Raw genomic sequence first — 17,942 nt, 5'->3', positions numbered from 1 at the left:
CTGGTCTGTCCTGGCTGGGTTTCGCTGCCTGGAGCGTAGCTACGGCCCAGCATGGGCCCAGGAGCAAAAACTGAGATGGGGCCCCAAGCTTAAGCACCCACTGCCGCTCACTTTGCCCTAGCGCGGCGTGCGTGCCTCTGGCCTCAGCCTGACCTGCTGGGATCCGAGTGACAAGACACAAGCCGACTAAGTGCTAACGTCCTATACGTATAAAGAGGGGATGTATACACATATACGCACACATATACATGTACATATACACATGTGCACACACATACCTACACAATAACCTAGTGAAGCACAAATCTATACCCTGTGGTCACAACATCAGCAAGCAGGAGGGAGTTTTCCCTCTTTGCTACCCTCGGCATCCTAAATGTCCTTTTTCCTGAACACCAAGCAAGAAAGCAAGAGCAGGCTGAAGCAAACCAGCGTACTAGACACTTTGGAGCAGGAGGGAAGGGAGTCAGACACCGCTGAGCAGGACTCACTCCGCAGATGGGAGCAACAGGTAAAGTACTAGGAAATAGCCTGTGTTTTACAGCTGCTTGCCCACAGGAGGGGGTAGAAAATATCAAGTGCTGCTCTGCATATCTGCACTTGGCAGGTGTATTTATTAAATGTAATTATGCCTTTTATCAGGTCAGGCAGTCATTTTATTTTGGCATTTTAGTGTATCAGAGTTTTGTTCACTTATCAAATATTTATTTAAGGAAACCTCACTGCATATGCAGGTTTTACATGAATTAGCAGCAAAGTAATTCATTTGCAAGGCTTATTCCTTCATCAGGCGTGCATTGAAATGGGCTTCAGTATAGTCAGTTAAATGTCTCTAATAGTATATCCCATTTCTACTTTAATTTGCACCGCACAACTGAAAGGAAAAGCAGTTACTACTATTTCCTCATGACATCCCTTTAATTTAAACCATCAGCCCTGCTCCTCCGCTCCCTCATCTCTCCCTGAAAAAGCACAGCTCCCACTAGCAGACTTGCTCACCGCTGGAGCTCAGGGCGAGACCTGATGAAAAGCAAAGACTTTATCTCCATAGAAAGATTAAGGGATTCACCCTTCAGTTTGTTAAAAATAAAAGGAGGAGGTTCTGCTGAGCAAACCGAAGCTCTCAAGGTATTTCCACTGCACTTTTTAGCTATATCACCTGGTTAAAAAGAGGATCCTTTCGGCAAGGGATTGCTGCTGTGAAGTTGTGGACGCCCTGGCCCTACAGTGCCAGGCCTCGCTAGGTACTGCCCACAGTGCATTTAGCATGCACAAAACTTATTCTGCCGTGCACAACATTTTGGGAGCCTGAGGTCTGCATTAGGAAAAACGCTAGAGCTTCTGGAGACGCTGGTGCAGGGGAAAAGGCAGCAACGAACTCAGCCTCCGAAGCCGCCGGTGCACAGCAGAGTCCTCCAGATACCACCCGGTGTCTGTGGCGGTGCACGCAACCAGCCCAGCTATGACCTCACGAAAACCACGTCCGTCCCCTCCCAGGCGATCGCAAGCACCCTTCCTGACCTTTAGGGACCCAAAGCTGCTGCCCTCCAGCAGCGACACCGGGGCAGGCGGTGTCGCAGCTCCTGCGGGCTGCTGCACGCTCAGCCTGGAGCTGGGGCTGCAGCAGGCCAAGGGCCAGCGGTGGCCGCCACTGTAGCATTGTGCAGAGGTGCCTGCCGAGGCCCTTGCACTATGCCCATCTCCCTGCTAACCCTTTTCTGAAGGGCTGTGTGATGCAAATGCCTTTCACTGGCTCTCTGTACAACACGACTTCAGTTCAGGACAAATTTACAGATTTGAGATATATTTTTTTTTCCTTTAGCCTCCAATTTTTCAACATTGGGCCAAACATGGCTATAGTTCAGCAGCTCGCCATTTCCACATGTTCATGCGTGGATGCATATAGACACATTCATTCTATTTCTGTTTCTCTCTTTTTTCATTTCATCAGGTATCTACCGAGTTACAAACTGACTTTGTATTTTAGCTATACCAAATTAACAAACAGCTCCTGCCATACCTCCTTAATGTACTTTTAATAAAACAGCAGCCTCATTGAATGAACCCAAAGTCTTCCACTTTTAGGTGCATTTTAATTAGCATTTATTTCAACTACTACAATACCCTCTATAAGCCAATGGGCCTGGTAGAAAGGCCTCATGTGCAAGTAATTTTCCATATACATTTTATCAACTTTTAAAGGATCACACTAACATTGAATTAAAGAAGAAAACAACCAAAAACCCCGTAATATATGGGGGGAAGTAAGTTGCAGCCTCTCTTCTAAGAATGTATGTGGCTTTTCCAATAAAGATATATATATCTGCTCTTCCCTGGACAGAAGGATTTATCATATTTAACTGAAGAGTGCTTTGAAACAGGCAAATGTAACAGCATTTCTAACCATCGCCATAAGCAAACAGCTTGCACCCTCGGTTAGCTTGCACAGCCGCAGCTCAAGTGACAGACAGTATCACTGGGAGGGGGCTCGGGGGTCTTTCCGTGAGTCTTTGCCAGTTACTGCTGTGCCTGTCCTCCACACGAAACTTGAAAACACCTTATTAACCTTCCTCCTTGATGGTTCTGGGGAAATCATTTAAATGTAATTGGGGCGGTGTGGAGGAAGAAACACCTGTTTGTTCATTAGTGTGAACATTTCAGTGGAAGCTTTGACCATTGCACAGGTCATTCGTACCTTAGGAATATCTTAAAATTCCCGCCCATTTGAGTATTCATGCGCAAATGTCAGATCCGCTATATGTTTATTTTTAAAGTAACTTCATGACTCTCATGAGAAACAACAGGAAACCCTAGGATTTAAGCCTTCCTGGTGCATCACCACAGTACAGTTCAGTTCCCCTTCGGCTATGGATGGTCTTAGAGCATAGAATCGATGTCTAGTTTTTAGGTAGCTTGCAGCAGGTAAGAGGAAACTCACCCTAGTCTTTACTTCTTGATCTGTTTCAGCTTCTTCACTTTTTGCCTCCTTGGAGGCTATTTAGAATTAGAAAACCGAGGCAAGAAGACAGATAGGCAGCTCTGTGACAGTGGCAAGCTGTCACCATGGAGAACAGCTTCTTTACCTGTCTCTCTTGAAGTTCCAGCGGAAGCCGTTTAGTGCAGACCCAACCAGTGACAACACTTGCTTTTAGTTCATGAAACATTTGACATAGAATTAACCCCCCCCTTTTTTTTTCTAAAACTGCACAGGATAGTTCCCTTAAACCTGTAAATTACTCTTTCATTTTGCCAATCACTTTCTTAATCACTGATCCATAAACAACTTTGTGGCTCTGCTGGAAGCATTAGAACGGTGTCCATTGCAGAGCTGGTCACAACTATGTTCTTTTTTTGTCAGAAATTCTTAGAAATTTCATAGAAATCGAGATTTCTTTTTTTTTTTTTTTTTTGAAAGTTCAATTTTTCATGTAGCTTCACACCAAACTGTACATTACTTTAGACATCAACATTCGGTATCAGCACAATGTACAACTTTTGACTGGAACAAAGGAAATTATGCTTGCCTTCTATTATGCTGACAAATCTTGGATTTTTTCTTTTTTTAATTTCTGACACAATAAATGGACTTCTATCCAGAAGGAATCATGAAGAAATCTCAATTCCTGTCCAGTCCAAAACAGAGTAACAAAATAACACAGTTCCAAATGCCCACAGATGCTGCATTATCTTATAGGAGGGAACAACGTGCACGATGATACTCACAGAAAATAAGTCTTTTCCTAACACATGGCCAAATCTTGTCAACTAAAGGAAAAACTATGCCAGGCCTTACCAGTGTGGCTTCGTTTGTGAACCATGAGCACATTGGGACCGATGCAAATTATCCCACAGATATCACATTTTAGCTTTCCGTTAGGAAGTCGAATGCCTCCAACTCCTGACATAGCCTTGCTGCCTGGGCCATTGTGTGAGCCATTCATTTTCTCTCCCGAGGTATCAAGCATTCGTAAATCCTCCGCACATTCTTCCCCATTCATTTCACAGGCACGCCCATTCTCTTCATCACTCTGAGTCTCTATTTTAATATTACCGGCTGAAAAAAACAATACAGGACGCCACTCAGTTTTGTTGCAGAACAAATATAGTGGCAAAGAAACAATCACATCAAAGGAGATAACTTCTAAACAGAATGTACAATATACCTAAAAAACAGAAGCAACAAACATGACTGCATTTCTACGGGCAATGTGATGAGTGTGTAACATATGGAGCAATGCATATCAGTAAGACAAATACAAGGCATCGAGGGAGCTGGGCCCCCAAATAACATTACAAGTCTGTTCCTAGGTCACTTTCAGACTTTCCTAACATCCATTTTGACAGTTCGGGCTAATTGGAATGAAATTTATAATGAATCCACATCACTCGGATTTGTCTGACATGAGTGCGAAAATACATGACTTGTCAAAGACAGTGGCTGAAAATGAATTGAAAATGCAACATTCTCCACTTGGCAGGAAGATACTGAGGGCTGTACTGAATCCAAATATTTGTTTTGCAGGTCTATAGGGTAAGCAGGGACAAGGGGAGAGAAAACAGTACAAACACTGATAGAACAACCAGAGTGGGGAAGGATGGGAGGAAGCGGCTAGAGCTAGAACTAGCACTGAAATTACAGCAGGGATAGCTGTGTTTTTAAGACAGCAGGATTAGGGTCGCTGAGTTAGAGGAGAGGATCTCTGCAGCTGTGAGCTACTGTTAAAAAATGCCAAATCAACAAAGGTGAGTGGGAGAATGGTTTTGACTTTATTGGAGAACTGCTTTGTATTATAATCCCCCTGGTGACAATCACTTGCAAATATAAGTAAAATACAGGTATAAATTCAGCAAAGCCTCACTGCATGGGATAGCACCTAGGCAGGTAAATTTTGTCTTATGTCAACACTGCAAAGGCCTGAACCTAGACAGGCTACGGATAAGGGCCAACACTCAGTTCAGTTAATGCCACTATTCATTCCTCTTCTCTTCACAGGGCTGGATTACGTTTTATGTAGACTAAATCATTGTTAGACTTCCTTCCCTCTTTTCCAATCAGATGATTCTGGTGGAAAAATAGTTCTTCATTAAGCTGAAAATTACCAGTCCCTTTTTTTCCCAAATCTTCCTTTCCTTTCAGTGAAACACCTCTTCCCTCACCCCACTCCCAACGTGCAAAGCATACTGGCTAGCAGAGCAAGCAAGAGATCTGTTTCGCCCAGTAAAGAAGGGTCTTTTTCTTTTGTGTAACAGTCATTTTCTGGTAGCCTGATTCATAAACGGTGTTGTAGCAATGACATAATTAAGCCATGGGCAATAAATACCTCAAGGGATAAAAGATCTTGGCGTTTATCTGAAAATGAAATGTTTGCCCACGTGTTCTCTGTTACACCCTGCAGCCTCCCTGAAGGTCCAGCTGGATGGCACGGGTGGGACTGGCAGCAGGATCTGACCCAAAATACTACTGGGAAATGTGCTGAGAGTAAAGGCGTTGACATTTCTAGACACCACTTGGGTGAATACCTTTTAACAAAGTCTATCATTTTAGGGATTTTAATGTTTTTTTTCAAATACTGTATCTTTAATAGAAATCATACCTAAAACAGAGTGAATGCATGTGATAAATAGCAGTCTTTCCTTTAAAATGTATATCCTAAAAAGGGCAAAAGGGCAAAGGGGAATAATTTAGAGGTTCATTAAAAAAAAATCAGTGACTCAACAATGATTTACAAAGATGGCTAAACAGAAATGATCTAAAGTATCCTACAAATTCGGTGGAATATAACCCCATACTGCTGTTTTCACCATGGTGAACAGAAGTAATAGAAGTTTTCAGCTTGACCACAGGACAGTTTTTCATAAACCATACACTAAATTTGTTCTCTTAATTATAAAACTAAGAATTTGTATGTAAATATATTTATTTAAAAAGATTACAGACCCCTTGCCTGCTAGGAAATTTGGAGAAGGTGGCTTTTGAAATAGACTTACTATGTTAAAACAAAACACATGTGAACAAACCAAAAAAGATGAGCACTACTCAAGTCTGTTGGTAGTGTATGCACACAAATGTAAATTACTGAGAACTGAAATGACGGAAAAAAACCCATAAAAGTAGGAACTAGATGGAAATGCTCTGTAGCGAGCTGAATTTGCAGTATACTTACGGGAAAAAGATTTGGGAATTATTGCATGAAAGTCCCTAAAGCCTTCTGCCCCATATGCAGCTGCAATAAAGAAGGCAAACAGGATGCTGGTTTGTGGCACTGCTAGCAGTAAGTGTAAAAGAAGATGGCATTATCGCTATAAGAGACAGACCTAAGAGAAAGGCAGAACTATCATCACAAATGCAACACAAACAGTTTGGGACAAAGCGCGAATAGCAGGAGGACAGCTGGGAGGGGAATTCTAACCTGCCACCCGAACAATTTCCGTTTGTAAAAATGCTGCTTTTCCAAAGCAGCCAACAAGTTTTACCAGGTTTTGCAAAGGTGTAACTTTTCTTGGGTATTCCCCTTGCTTGCAGGTAAACTCCTAGGCATGGACAGGAACTTTTGCTAAAGCTCCTGAGGAGGGACAGCAGGAGCAGAGCACCTAACTCAGCCTTCAGCAGGCCCCCAAGGAAACCGCAGGCTGCTATGATGCCAGCCTCCTCCGAACCCTTGCTTTTGGCCAGCCCGCGGTCTTTGTGTTCTGGAGATCTTTTCTTTGTATGTGCTGGTTTCTAGTCACCGCAGTTATAAAAATTGAGATTGCTTTTCTTTTTTCTTCTCACGCCTGCTGGTGTTATGTAATGGGATGAGAGGGAGGTAGATTATATGTACCTGATTGTGCATATCGGCGTATTTTTTTGTTTGCATTTCTGAGGCTTGTCCTCACAATACATCTACATGCAAGTAGCTGCACAAACACGCTATACTGTGGTTATTAGGAGTTGCCGAATCCAAATTAACATGCCATGGGGCACACTAATACAGTTCATTACTTGACAGAGGCAATGATAGAGATATTCACCCAGTCAATCTTCATTAAGACTTTCTGCAGCTACGCACCTGGCCTGGCACTGGTCAATGTGTAGCCCAGGCCTTGCACCCAGCGTGTGCTTACAATTGCCTCTATTACCCAGTATTGCTCATGGAAGTGCCTAATTGCAGTTACGGAGCTCACTCTGCTAGTGAGGACTGAGAGGCGATGAGGCCACCAGCCTCGCGCTGAGCTCTCACAGTGATTTTATGGGTCTAGTTAACACACAAAAGCTCTTCATGTTCAAAATGAGCACTTTTGGCAAACCTGTTTTTCAAAAGGAAACCAGGGGAAAAACTCCACTGAAGCAGGGAACGGATCAGGAGAGAGAAGCGGCTGCAGTGGAAATACTAAAGATTTTTATTAAGTTTGACTGAGAAATGGGAAGGCTGGCTGTACAGTTTTGCCTGGAGACTTGACTTTGGAAAAAAAATGCAGTCAAGAGTGTTCTCTATTTCCTTCGTGACAGACAGGTTCCTGGCCCTCCCTTTCTCTAGTGGGAAAAATTCATTCATTCTTGGAGCACAGACAATGTCTGTGAAATCAGACTTTTCCGATGCACTGATCACAGAACATGATCAGCATTTGTACAAGTTTCTCAAACAGTTACTCGACATTGTCTTTGTAGAAATAATGGCTGTGCACATGCATGTCTGTATACACACACAGTCAGAGATTAATGAGCTCTACAATAACTCATGGCAATAATTTCTTGTTGGTTCTTCTAACACCATTAATATCTTACTACTTAATTAATTTACTCAAATTTATTTGGAGATGACCTTTGAAGCCATTAAAAGGCTCTACATTTTACTCTATATGTACACACTAGTGCAATTCAGTGTGGTTTCTCTCCCCTTTCTGTATGGGGGAGTTAACTGGAATCCATTTTTACTGCAAGGAATCCAGAACGTCACTGAACTAGCAGCTCTTCCCCTCACCTCCCCTTTTACCTAGCCATATGGTGGAAAAGTTATTCAAAAGCAGGACACCAGATGGATGTCTTCTGCTATCTGATGTGTACTGGGAGCTTCACTCAGGACTTTCTGCAGAGCACTTAGAATTTATGTCACCCAAGACTGTTTTATATCCCCTGATTAGCAGGGGATTATGCAAAAGTCCTTGGAAAAAAAACTGGTAATTCAAATGGTAAAGGGATGACAATATGATTTATCTGTATTTATAGTTCCAGGCACCTTTTCTGGGGAAGGGTAGTGTAGCTGGACCCAACATGGAAGCCAGCTTGGGACGCTTGGGAAGGAAGGAAGGAAGGAGAGGAGATTGAGTCACACTTCCCTAGAAAGAGTTGAGCAATGTGGAGAGGGAAGGGAGGTGTTTTGTAATGAGTAAGAGAGTCTGGTAGTGGGGAGAAAGCAAAAACCAAATGGACTTCTTAGGAAACAGGATACAGAGGGTGGCTTTTAAAGGACAGAGAGACAGCCACCTGGAAAAAAAGGCATGTGAAAGATTAGTAATTTGTTTTCAGCTCTGAGCCAGTTTGCCCTCTCTTGTAGTTAAGGGACTCCCTCCCAGATGCAAAATCCTTTCAGTTTTAGGTGATTTTGGCACTGGCACATTTTTAAGTACCTGGGCCAAAATCCCATTTGAAAGGAAGCATTCATCTCTCAAGTCATTTTCTTCTCAGCTGGGATTTTTAGAGAGGATAAAAACGTAAGACCTAGCTTTCCAAGGAACTGAGGGAGTAAAAGAGAAAGATAAAACCCTACTGGGCTTTCTGGAGCACTTTAGCTACAGAGGTACCTAACTGCCTTTGATTTTTAATGAGATTTGATCATCTATCTATGTTTCCTTTATCACTTTTCTAGGTACTTAAATGCATCTTGTGGCATATAAATGTCCCTAAGAAGTTGTCCTTTAGCCTTTTTTTGAAAATAAACATGATAAGCTAATTTTTGGCCATGGGATTACTCCATACAATGCCTCACTCACACTTCGTGGTCAGTAGAAAGATGCAAAGAGAAGGCCTCTTAAAGTTGTTTCAAATAATTTTGGTGCATGTAATTTTTTGTTTGAATGGCTCATTTGTTATTCCAAGACAAGTCAGAAGTATTTTGCTGCTATTAGGTGATGCTCAAATGGTAGCTTTAAAGTCCAACAAAAGTTTTGCATGAAGGCATCATAACTATTCAAGCAGTAGACAGATAAAGCTGCCACAATATTCGACTGATTTGAACAGTGGATTAGAAATGTTACGCTGAGGAAGAGAAAACCTTTAACACGCTGAGGAAGAGAATACCTTTAACACCATCACTGCTAGCAAATTATAGAAAATGTTGCTAAAAAAGGCAGAACAAGATGAAATAAAGCCTATTAGACCAAAATAAGCCATCCCAACAAGCCAAGGCTTGTGTCAACAAAAGCAGCCAGGATCTCTTCCTGTTTGCATAGGTGCAAATTTTGCATAAAATGGAATATTTCCAGCAATTCTGCTTATTATTTCTATTATAAGACATAACAGCTATTCTATTTTGTTTCAATGCACCGAATCTTAGCACTAGCTGTGACCTGAGATCCAAACCTTGCCCCTTTTCCCTTTATATCACAGCCATTTACTGTGGCACCAATTCTGTCCTCACAACAAGAGCAGCACTGCAGATGGAAGATGCCTTTCTCAGAAATATAAGGCACACAGGCAAGTTGTTTGTCCACAGAGTTTTTAAGGACTCAGTATCCACTGGCTGGTCTTGACAACAACAAAGACCAATTCTTTAACTTAAATTATGTTTCCATAATAATATTGTCCCTGTATGAGCTTCTGAAGCTACAGGAAGAATCACGTAGCTGTAAAAAAAGTGAGCAGAAGCTCTGAGCAGAGCACCCATAATGAGTTATGCAATGTTCTCAGTCCTTCTTCAGTAAAATTCAAAAGACATAACACAGCATAGCTGGAACTGATCCTTACTGACTAGTCATTTAACTACAGAAAATGGGGATACATCCAAGTGCTGTTAAAAATGACTGTTTTACACACTACTTCCTATATACAGCACTACAATGCCCAGTTAATTAAGCATTTGTGGTATCTGCATACGGAAAAATGCTAAAAGTTAGAGGCCAGGTCAGGACTGCCTAACAAGCCAGAGCCTAAAGTGTAACTTAATTCATATGGACAAAAAGAAACAAATCAGTAAATAACATGGGCTATACATGTTCCAGCATACAACGAACCAATACTTAGGGCTTCCATTAAAAACAAGATCCAGAATTCCCTGTGTCACAAAACAGTGGGACCACTAACACAGACGGAGGCGAACATCTGAGGCCAGTGAGGAAGCTTCGCCTTTCGGTAGAGGGACCTTATCATTTTTCTTGAGAGTGCTGAATTCTTTACTGCAGGCTTCAACATGGCAAAGAGGGGGCAACAGATAAAAATAAAGGCTTTTAGTCAGAAGCTCTCAGCTGGATTTTTAAAGGGAAACAAAAAATAACAGAAAGAAACGTAATAGTACAACCCCCTGGGGCACACCTGTAGGTGCAGCAGACTGGGCATGACGGATAAGAGTGATCACCCCCGTGAGGTCAGTGCTGCCCCTCCTTTGACTCCAAACGCCAATCAGCCCTGGGCAGCCAATTTCTTCCCTACTCTAATTTTGGCCTTCAATCAAATATATGTTATTCCAGAAACACAGGCGTCCTCAGATAAGCTATCTCCCATGGGACAACCCGTGTGAGGAGCTCCACCCTCCACCCATCATCTGCGATGTCTCCATGAACAAGGGGCACAGAGCTGTGCTCACTGCATCGCAAAACAGATTAACGTCATTTTCCAGACCTGCAATGACATCTGTGCCAAACTGTAGGGAACACAAGCGAGTGAACAACATGACAAACAAAATCCTTCCTCTCTAGGTACAAAAAGCGTCTCTCGCTCTACAGTACAGAATCCCAGCAACTTCCAGTTAGTTACCTATGGGAAGCCTCTAATGCACCAGTAAAGATGGACAGGGTGAAGACAGGTGTAAGTAGTACCACTGCAATCTACTCACACACAGGAAGCTAGGTGCTTTTTATGTATGTTTCTGAACTGGGGTCTAAGCAGAAAGCGGATCTGTAATCAATCCAAGGGCTTGATCTACTTCATACTTATTTTCCTTGTTGTGCTACTCACTGGGACATTTTGTACTGAATCCAGGTTGTTTATCTGGCAAAGGCTGTTAACCATCTGGCTGCTTGATGTCCACCTGAGTACCAGTAAAACTAAGTTTTAACAGAGAGGGAAAGAACATTATCAAAAAAAAGGCATGTTAAACCTATTTCTCAAGTTCCACATGTATGTGTAACCCATGCTTCCTCTATATGTAGTGCTCTGTGTCTTTCACTGGCTACGTGACAGAGAAGCTAAGGAATCTGCTAAAGACTTGTTGGTAACAGACTTTCTTGACACTCTTCTGTGTCGAGAAGTAAGTTGGGAAGAGTTTCAAACTGGAGGGAAAGGTTTGCTGACAAACTAAGATAAGAACAGAGCTTCTCATCCTCAACATCTTTGTCTCTTCTGCTTCCATCAGACTTTATTTTGTGGGCATTAAAAGATGAGGAAGTAGCAAGAGAGCATTTAGCAAGAAATGTTTAAAAAGCAAAGTAACCTCAAGTAACAATACACAAGAGTGACACAAAAACACTCCCGCGTATGAAAATATTCCCAGCTCACAGAGGTGTTGGGTATACATGCGCTTATGTGCTGACTGTGGCTCCTGTGAAGCTCTATTCTTCAGAAACTCTACAGGCACAAACGTCATGGCTTTCACTCTTCCCCACACAGCACCACTTATCCAAGAGAAGCAAAGCCTTAGACGTATCCTAATCTAACATTTATAAGGCATCCACCTTCCCTAATCCTTCCACAAAGCATGCTTTGGTAAAATTAATGAGTGCTAATCTGCCCTTGACTAGTGCGGCAGAAACTCCAGCTAGCAGAAGTCACATGTGGTGGCTGGAAGAGTGTAAAAACAAGAGCTTTGTAATCACCAGGACTCACAGCTCACAGAGAGCGTGCATGTGTAAAGATTTGTGTTTTGGAGAAAAGGAGACACTAAAGTGAGAATTAATGGGGAGACCAGATGAGCTCCTATTAGGTGGGAGAGGCAGGCAGGCGCTGAGATGAAGCCATGTGGTCATCGCTGGAAGTTGTCCTTGCTTTGCTATGAAGCTGGTGGGTATTGTAGGTCAAAGTGAAAGGTCTAACACAGGAGAAATGGAGAAATACGGGGGGGTGAAGCATAGCTACATGTTTAAGCTGATCATTTATGTACAAATGATGTGAACTATAGTTAGAGGAGGAATTTTAAGCCTGCCTGACCAAGTGAAACCTTCGTGAAATCTGGATACGTACAAAGATATCATCCAGACCCACAGCAGCTGCAGACCACACCACATCAGTTACCCGGCCAAAGAAAGCAAACGCTTTGGGAGCAAGGTGGCGGAGCTGGCCAGCAGCAGGGTGCGGGGGGCACCCCCAGGCTCTCCACAGAGCCAGCACAGCGTGGGCGACAGGATGGGACGGGGAGGGAGAAAAGCGGTTTTGTACATTGCTTCAGAGCACCTAAATTTGCCTTTACCCAAATGCAAAGTTAGCCTTTGCACACCTTCCCCTTTCCATGCTCCAGCTCAGTGAACTGCTCATACATCTTTAACTCTGTCTGTCACTGCAGCGGCACAGAGCCACCTGGTTCAGGATCAGGCCCTTGCGCACCCACCTATTCACACATTCAACCTACCATGCCTTCACTACCAGCCAGATGGGTGTGGGGAATTTTACCAGGGACTGTTTAGCTAGCATGATCATGCCTTGTGCGCTGTTTTACACCACTGTCGATAAGTTCCCCAGCTGTCAGAGGTTTAGTAGATCTAAAATTAGATGAAGCAGCTGTGTTTAGGTCTGGTGGGGTGCCTATACGTGTTGTGCCAATGCTGTCCATTGTCAGTCTAGACTCTTCTTTTGAGAAGAGGTCAGAGTCGGAAATGGAGAGGCACCTTGCCTTTTCAGCACTTGAGGTGGTACATTTTATGACAACGTTGTTATCTTGCCTACACACAAAACAAATTGCAGAGCGCACTCCTTGGTGTCCCCCTCACAAGACTGTGAAAAGCCTCAGGGATACTGGAAGTTTATTGTAGACTACAGAACATCAAACGCAGTCATCATTTTATGAGTGATAAAGTAGATGATCTCCCTCAGGACTGTGCACAGAAGATAATTCTGAGGTAGCCTGTTCTAGACCTGTTAATCCTGACTGCCCAGTTATTTTTCTAGAAGTCTCTATCTGACATTACTGAAGTTTTCTTCCTTCTCAGGTTGTAGAAATAATGCCAGAATGTTTTGCAATGTAAACTATTGTTTATGTGATTACAGTGTGCTCAAAGGCCAGTGAAAGGAAACTTTAATCTGCACCTTCTGGGGAAGAAACATAAACTGTTCTACACAAATTCTAAACAAATTCTCCGAATATGAACATGCCAGATAACCCTCAAGAAGAAAAATGTCTGTACAAAACGAATTCTTTCCCACCATATATTACATTCCAGCATGTATTACAGCCAATGCTTTGCTACAGGGATCTGGAGTTTCTTCCAGGCAACCAGTCCTCTGGGCTGAAATGATGGGAGACTCTCAAAGACTCAAAGATCTGGATCATCTTGAAAGCCAGCAAACTCAGTTCAGTCCAAATTTTTAAGAGACTTCTCGTCTTTCCTCACTTCCTCAGACATTTTTCATGTCTGCATTTTCTTGCTCTGACCTCAGGAGAAATGAGCCCTCCTCTTCCCTCAACACAATCCAGCCTTAACCATATTGGCATTATGAGAAGTCATGTCTGAAATAATTTTCTCCTCTGTGAGGCATCCAGCAATTGCAATGCTGCATACTGATTCCTTTGGTCTTTGAAAACAATGCTAAGAGAATAACCTAGAATTCACCGACTTTCTGTAACAGCTGACTCAAAAAGGAGGGCTAGAGTCCCAGCTTCTCAGAAAGGAGTGGAAATAAATGAAGAATTTTCTATATGAAGAACATATTACATCAGGAAAAGAAGAACCATCTTCCCCCTCTCATCCCTGCCACACAAATGCAAATGAGGTCAGCACAAAGTCTCACAGCTAGGGCACTGTACACATAGGGCCAACCTTCTCTTGTGATAAGCTGATATAATTCCACCAAGGTTACTAGTGATGGGCACCTGGTCATTAGTGCTGACAGAAGGCAAAAGTGACGGGGAAACCTTATTTCACTAAGGCCATAAGTAAGCTGTGAGGAGCTTATTAATATCAGTGGTGCTACCCTGGCCTAAAGATGGTCCAGGAAGGAGATCAGACCCAAACTGGGCCAAACTTGTGTGAACTTCCTAGCCTTGCTCTGCCAGTACACCTACCTCAGCTATGACTTGCAACTACTGAATGCAGCAATTCCTACTCCTATCCTGAAGGATATTCTCCAAAATCAGAAAGGAATTGTGCAGCAGAAGGGAACTCAAAGTTGAGGTTTAGATGGGATTCAGCTGCAGCTTTCAACATGCCTTCCAATGATAAGACCAATATGCCAATCCACTGAAGCACAACTTCCTCGAAACCAAAAAACCCTGAACAAATCTTCACTAATGCTTTAATGCTAGTAAAGGTAAAAGGGTGTTAAAAATTATTTACCACTCTCTTAAATGAGTAATCTTACATTTGATACTCACTGGAAACACAGTCAAGATCACAATCTTCAGTCACAAACAACCAGTATGCTGAGTATCAGTATACTAGATCAAAATGTAATCATTTTCTTAATATGGATAGATCAATAAAGCTCAAAGCCAACATGCTGCTGGCAAAGCTTCAAGAGAAAAGGCTTTCAAAATAATAGTTGTTGAATTAAATGGTCTCCAACAGCATCACCGAACACTTTATTGTCGTAATAGCCCAAAATTGACTATTATGATCAGGTGAAACCTATGTAAGTCAGACCACAGAAATTCTTGGATCAGGGCGTTCATTTCTGGCTGAAGTACAATGCAAAATAATGTAATATGATTTAAATGCCATTCAGACATTGCTTGAATTTTTCTGAACTCTTTCGCTCCTTTTAATAAGCCTATCAATTATTTAATAGTTGTTTATCAACAAAAGATCGTTTAAAAAGCAACTAATGTTTTGGAGGTATGCAACTTGAGACACTAACAAACTTGATTTTCAGAAAACACAGCTCAACCTGAAAAACTCTGATCACTGAAAAATGCAAGCACTGCATGGTGGCAGAGAGCATTTTTAAAGTATCTAAATGATTTGGGAGCTCAAGTCTCCTTGACATTTAGTGGTATTTAGACTTTTAAGACAACTTGTGCTTCTTTGGGGAGGGGGGAACCCAAACCCACACTAAGAATGCTGTTGAACTTGAGTCCCATCGCAGCCATAGCTGAGAAACATCACAGCTTCCCCCTTGTCCGGCTTAACAGGAAACCTCTATCTACTGTTCCTCTAACTCCTTCCACAAACACACACAGCAGTCTGGACATATTACCCATTTCCTCCCAACCCACAGTTGTTTATCTCCTTAGCATCTGCCACAGCCTACAAGTCTGGAGCAAGTCCTACACCAGTTCCTAAGGTATGTATTTAAATCAACTGAGCTGAAAGGTTTCAGGAGACCCCAGAAAAAAGAAAAAAAGGAAAAGAAAGAAACAAGCGCCACTGATTAATGTGTTGTGAAGTAACTGGAGTAAGGGCCGGGAAAGCAAGTTTTCCCAGCTGCCCAATATCTCAAGAAAGCTAGAGTACCTCCTCATTTTCATCTATGGCACTTTCTAAAGGTTGGCTTCACATGCACACACAAATGTATTAAAAAGAAGATTTTGTGTGTGTGTGTGTGTGTGTGTGTGTGTGTGTGTGTGTGTGTGTGTGTGTGTAGGCATGCGTGCATGTGGTTTTTACTTATTTATTTTTGTCAAAAGGGCAATGAGTTTTGCTATTGCTGTGAGCTGTGCACAATACAGGCCTGGAGTTCTGCTCATCTTCAGGGTCTCATTCTATGGGCAAGCTCAGAAGCACATTGGGCTACATCTTTTCCGTGGCAGCAGTATCATGAGCAGACCCTTAATTGCCACAAACTACCATCTCTCCTTTGTATTCAAGGAAACAATAATTCAGTTTGGGATTATTTTAAGCTACATGGAAAGCCATCATCCCAAGTTCCTGAGCCAGAAACATGATGACTCTATGCCCTTTTCTCCCGCTATGTATAAATCTCTCCCTTCTTTCTCTCAGTCCACCACCCCTCGCTCTCTGCCCTGACCTGCTTCTGCACACTCTGGGGGGTGAAACCGAATAGCTGCAATTGTGACACTGCAGTTTGTGTGTCATATTGTAACTGGGTTTCCACATCCTCCTCGCTCTGTTGTAAAAGCACTTGAAGAGGAAGAAGTGCAAATAATGAAATATAGGAAAGCAGGAAAAGAGGAAGCAGCCGAGAGACAGCAGCCCAACTGAAACACTAAGAATTATGGAGAAGTGACAGAAAGGGAAGCACAGATCAGGAATTACACTTGGTGGCTTAGCAAAAAAAAAATAATAAAACAAACAAGAAAATATATAGGCGTAGCTTTTTCTGTCTCTGCAGCAATCTTTCAGACTACTATTCCTCTCTGACTTTCTCCCACTTGACCTATATTCCCCTCCCCACCTACTTTAAGACAGTTACAGAGCTGTGCTACTCTGTGTGCAGCTGGACTTCACCAAAACTGAACCAACACAGGAGTACATAGCAAAAATCCCTCTTATCTTGATATGAAGCAAGAGTATGGACTCCTCAAATCACTCCAGGAGAGAAGAGAGGGAAATCAAACATGAAGAAAAGCTCTCATAATGCCTAGCCTCAGGGTGAGAAGGCTTGATTAGGCAATGGTCTGATTTGCCAAAAGCAGCCCCTGAGGACAGAGTGGTGGAAGAGTACAGAAGGAAATTAGCTAAAGCAGTGTACGGACTGCCTAATTGGGCAATCCTGCCCGATTGCTAGGGGATGGAGCAGCCAGCTTAGGAAGTCCTTCCACTGATGTCATGTACACTTCTGGCCTACTAATTCAGAATGAAACTTGGCTGGATCAGAGAGCGTTTAAAATTCACATGAAGAGTTTTCTCTTCTCCATTTGCTGGCAAAATAGAAGCAAACCTCCTTAGGAACCGAGCAGGGCCCATTTTTTTACATTCTCCTGGTCTCAGGGACTTTTCAGCAAGAATTTGTCTGATTAAGGGATGAGCAAAAAGTAAAACATGAGAAATGACCTTCTATAAACATCACAACACTAATAGCTGTGCATCCCTTTTGACTCAAGCTCCAGTCTTTATCTTATCCGGTGGCTAACTGAATTGTGTAGTTTCTCAGGAAGACAGTGGTGAAATCCTGTGCATAAATGAAGACAGGAGTGTTACACAAAGGTGTACTGTGGTATAATTATTTGTTCATCACTGCATGAAAGCTACCATGTTGGAAGAGCCGCTTCAAAACCATTTGTGGCTATTCCCCCACAAAGGAGGCTGTCACGAAGTGATAAGAAGTGGGTATTACTGAGGCTGCACTTTCTTTGAAACCCTCTTGCACAGAGAGTACCAACAAGCTCTGCCATTTTCCCTACTATCTATCTGTGAATTAGGAGATTCTGCTGGGCCATCCAGTCCTTATTTAGTTCTTCAGCAAAACTTAATATTTTTTGGAATGTGCACGAAAGAGGAGAGATTAATGTAGCTGCACATGAAGGAATTAAGTCTCCTCTTACAAATATCAACATTCCCTCAGACATTACAGCTGTTGGAGATCTGAACTGCATTTCCCATGGTACTATTCTAACTACTCTTCCACTCCCCTATTGATACAGCAACAGTATCTGTGATTTAACATTAAAGTAGCTTATACACTGCATTATTTTCAGAGATGG

At 42.5% G+C, this 17,942-nt stretch overlaps 1 protein-coding gene across 5 annotated transcripts in view; it reads right to left on the bottom strand.

Moving 5' to 3' along the window:
• Positions 1-17,942, bottom strand: part of IKZF1 (IKAROS family zinc finger 1) — a 71,761-nt gene that overhangs the window by 18,002 nt on the left and 35,817 nt on the right. For 3 of the 5 annotated variants that reach the window (XM_026102316.2, XM_026102313.2, XM_026102317.2), the window contains exon 4: positions 3,794-4,054. The exons of the other annotated variants lie outside the window; for them this stretch is intronic. In XM_026102316.2, the coding sequence (XP_025958101.1) occupies positions 3,794-4,054 (261 nt within the window). The remainder of the gene's footprint in view (positions 1-3,793; positions 4,055-17,942) is intronic. 5 annotated transcript variants of the gene reach the window in all.

The sequence above is a fragment of the Dromaius novaehollandiae genome, chromosome 2, assembly GCF_036370855.1.
Source record: "Dromaius novaehollandiae isolate bDroNov1 chromosome 2, bDroNov1.hap1, whole genome shotgun sequence".
NCBI lineage: Eukaryota > Metazoa > Chordata > Aves > Casuariiformes > Dromaiidae > Dromaius > Dromaius novaehollandiae.
This window is presented reverse-complemented; position numbering and strand designations above follow the sequence as displayed.